We start from the raw sequence: 4,237 nt of genomic DNA, 5'->3' as shown, positions 1-4,237 counted from the left end.
GACACATAAACTGGTTCAGTCCTTTATTAATTTATATAGTTTTTTGTTAGATTATTTCATTGCACTCTTGCAATCTCTTCAGTAACCTGTCTCTCCACTTCCATTTATTTTGAGAGACAAGTTACTGAAGAGATTGCAAGAGTGCAATGAAATAATCTAACAAAAAACTATATAAATTAATAAAGGGCTGAACCAGTGCGTGTGTTTATTACCGGCATAATGCCTCTCCCAAGGTTTAATTGTATTTCTTTCAACACACGTATCCACATCAAGAATCTTGCACACGAAATACACATACGAATAATAATAATAATAATAATAATAAACTAATACCGTTTAACTTACTCTGAAAGCCAATAATTCGTCTTTGGAGAAACCGTCATTGTGAATAATTTTCATCTGCTTTACCAGGGTACTTTTACCACTTTCAGCAGCACCTGAGGTGGAGAAATAGGGTAGATGCATTAGTACAATGATTGCTTAATAAAAGGGTGTGTGAATATATATGTGTGTGTATAGGTGTATGGATGTGAGTGCATGTGAATGTGTGCGTGTTTGTGTGTGTGCATGTCTGTATTTGTATCAGTGTGTGTGTGTGTGTATGTGAATGTGTGTGAAAGAGAAACAGAGATGCATTAATATAGCAATGTCTTTGTGTGAATATTCAGCGGGTAGCTGTGGGGGTTGAGAAGCTTGTTTCTGAACCACATGGTCTTGGGTTCAATCTCACTGCGTGGCAACTTGGGAAAACGTCTTCTAATGTAGCCCCCAGGCCAATCAAAGCCTCATGAATGGATTTAGTAGATGGAAACTGAAAGAAGTCCATCATATATGTGTGTGTGTTTGTGTATAAAATATATATATATATATATATATATATATATATATATATACCAGAGTAAGTGCGTAAATGTGAAACAAGGTGGGAGAAAATAGTACTCCAATACCAAAGGTAGAGTTATACGCTTTATTAATAATAAACCTGCAAAGACATGACAAAAACTCTGAGTAACAGTTTTTGTGATGTCTTTGCAGCTATATTAATAAAGCATATATCAAACCGTCCATCCCATGCCAGCATGAAAAATGGACATCAAACGATGATGATGATGATGATGATATATCAGCGTATATGTATGCTTACATATCTATTTATTCAGGCACACACACACACATTCAAATATACATATAAAGAAACTGGATTATCCACTCACAGACTCAACCCACTATCCATTCATCACCACCACGACCACCACCACCACCATCCAATGCACCAAATCACCAACTATGCACCCTCAGCACCCCACTCACCCACCCACATGGCATGTGTTCCTTCTTATGTTTGTACAAAGAAACAATTTTTGTTTCATTCTTGTTTCAATGTTGTCATAGTGAGAAATTTGGTCAGCTGCGAAACAGAATTCTGGAAACTTCTTTTAGCCACAGGCACGACAAAAAGTGGTTTGAGACGTAGTCTTTTCAATGATGTGGATTTGGAATGAAGTGGGGGTGGGGTGAGACAGTAGCTTCAACTCCATCAACTCCTTAAGTGCTCAAACATATATCATCATCATCATCATCACCATCACCACTGAAAATCTGCTTTCCATGCTGGCATGGATTAGTTGGTTTGACTGAAAACTGGTCAACCGGGAAACTGCAACAGGTTCCGATCTGGTTTGGCAAGGTTTCTATGGCTGGATGCCATTCCTAACACCAACCACTCCGAGAGAGTAATAGGTGTTTTTTTATGTGCCACCGGCACAGGTGCCATTGAGCTGATATTGAGCTGACACGATTACGTCCTCACTTGGCTCAACAGGTCAACACAGCACAGTATATCGACAAAGGTCTCGGTCACCTGTCACTGCCTTCATGAGGCCCAATGCTTGCACGGTGCATTTTATGTGCCACCTCTTTTACTCTTTTACTTGTTTCAGTCATTTGACTGCGGCCATGCTGGAGCACTGCCTTTAGTCGAGCAAATTGGCCCCAGGACTTATTCTTTGGAAGCCCAGTACTTATTCTATCGGTCTCTTTTGCCGAACCGCTAAGTTACAGGGGACGTAAACACACCAGCATCAGTTGTCAAGCGATGCTGGGGGCACAAAGACAGACACAAACATACACACACACACACACACACATATATATATACATATATACAACGGGCTTCTTTCAGTTTCCGTCTACCAAATCCACTCACAAGGCTTTGGTCGGCCTGAGGCTATAGTAGAAGACACTTGCCCAAAGTGCCACGCAGTGGGACTGAACCCGGAACCATGTGGTTGGTAAGCAAGCTACTTACCACACAGCCACTCCTGCGCCTATATATATATGATTATGTGGTAAGGCTCCAACAAGTAGAATAGCAATTGATCAGCTAAGAAGTTATAATAAAATGTTACAATGTTACAATAAAAGCCACAAGTCTTGTTAATTACAGCTGCCTAAGGTTTCCTGGCTGAAGAAGTAATTTATTTTGCAATATTTCAAGCTGCGAGCGAGACTCCGAAAAGATGAAAGGCAAAGCTGACCTTAGCAGAATTTTAATTCAGAATGTATAAAGACAGAAAGACAAAATGCCGCTAAGCACTTTGTGTGGTATGCTAATCATTCTGCCAACTAACCACCTTAACAACAACAGCAACAACACTAATAACAATATGTAGACTTTCCTTCTAGTACAAAAGCTCTTTTGGCTGCAATTATGGACTAAAATTTATTCAGTAAAACTTTTCTCATGAAAGCCTGTAAGCAACATGTGATCTTTTCTCTCTCTCTCTCCTCCCACTTTTTTTTTCTTTTTGTGTATTTTGTATATAAAACTGACCTTGTGGAAACATTAACGAATATATTTTCAAGAAAACTATTATACAAAAAAAATATTTGTTATATGAATAGGAATTTTTGTATTTTTACTTTCATATCTGTAAATACATGGTATAAAAAAAAAAAAAGAAACTATTTACTCTTTATTTCAAAGAAATAAAACTTGTTTTATTTAGTTAGTTGGCACTCCGTCACTTACGACGTCGAGGGTTCCAGTTGATCCGATCAATAGAACAGCCTGCTCGTGAAATTAACGTGCAAGTGGCTGAGCACTCCACAGACACGTGTACCCTTAACGTAGTTCTCGGGGATATTCAGCGTGACACAGTGTGACAAGGCTGACCCTTTGAATTACAAGTACAACAGAAACAAGAAGTAAGAGTGAGAGAAAGTTGTGGTGGAAGAGTACAGCAGGGTTCACCACCCACCCCACTGCCGGAGCCTTGTGGAGCTTTAGGTGTTTTCGCTCAATAAACACTCACAACGCCCGGTCTGGGAATCGAAACTGCGATCCTATGACCACAAGTCCGCTGCCCTAACCACTGGGCCATTGCGCCTCCACTGTTTTATTTAAACAAAAACAAAAAAGATTTTAAAAAACTTTTACTTGTTTCGGTCACTAGACTGCAGCCCATGCTGGGGCATCGCCTAGAAGAATTATAGGCAAATGAATTGACCCCAGCACTTGTTTTTAAAGTCTCTTGGTGAGGGTCCAAGTTGGAGATCCATAGACAAGCACAGATTTAACAACTGCTCTGAAGAACTCCCTCCAATTTATCTTCACTACGCCCTTAACAGAATACACCATAACCACACACACACACACACACACACACACATATGTAAAACAACAACAACAAAAATATGGAGATAGAAAATCACACCTTACAAAGCCAACAATTGCTTTTGCTTTGTCAACATATTTAGATATTAAAAATATCAGGAGTGGCTGTGTGGTAAATAGCTTGCTTACCAACCACATGGTTCCGGGTTCAGTTCCACTACGTGGAACCTTGGGCAAGTGTCTTCAACCATAGCCTCGGGCCGACCAAAGCCTTGTGAGTGGATTTGATACATGGAAACTGAAAGAAGCCCGTCGTATATATGTATATGCATATATATATGGATGTGTGTGTGTATTCGTGTGTCTGTGTTTGTCCCCCCAACATCGCTTGACAACCGATGCTGGTGTGTTTACGTTCCCGTAACTTAGCGGTTCGGCAAAAGATACCGATAGAATAAGTACTAGGCTTACAAAGAATAAGTCCTGGGGTCGATTTGCTCAACTAAAGGCAGTGCTCCAGCATGGCCGCAGTCAAATGACTGAAACAAGTAAAAGAGAAAATGTGTGTGTGTGTGTAAATAGAGGAAAAAGATTATATATATATATGTATGTGTATATATA

At 39.7% G+C, this 4,237-nt stretch overlaps 1 protein-coding gene across 1 annotated transcript in view; it reads right to left on the bottom strand.

The window, feature by feature from the left end:
• LOC106873017 (guanine nucleotide-binding protein G(o) subunit alpha) overlaps positions 1 to 4,237 on the bottom strand; it is a 45,320-nt gene that overhangs the window by 8,262 nt on the left and 32,821 nt on the right. Inside the window, exon 2 of the mRNA XM_014920215.2 lies at positions 346 to 437. Coding sequence (XP_014775701.1) covers positions 346 to 437 — 92 coding nt within the window. The remainder of the gene's footprint in view (positions 1 to 345; positions 438 to 4,237) is intronic.

The sequence above is a fragment of the Octopus bimaculoides genome, chromosome 25 (assembly GCF_001194135.2).
Source record: "Octopus bimaculoides isolate UCB-OBI-ISO-001 chromosome 25, ASM119413v2, whole genome shotgun sequence".
NCBI classification, from domain to species: domain Eukaryota; kingdom Metazoa; phylum Mollusca; class Cephalopoda; order Octopoda; family Octopodidae; genus Octopus; species Octopus bimaculoides.
This window is presented reverse-complemented; position numbering and strand designations above follow the sequence as displayed.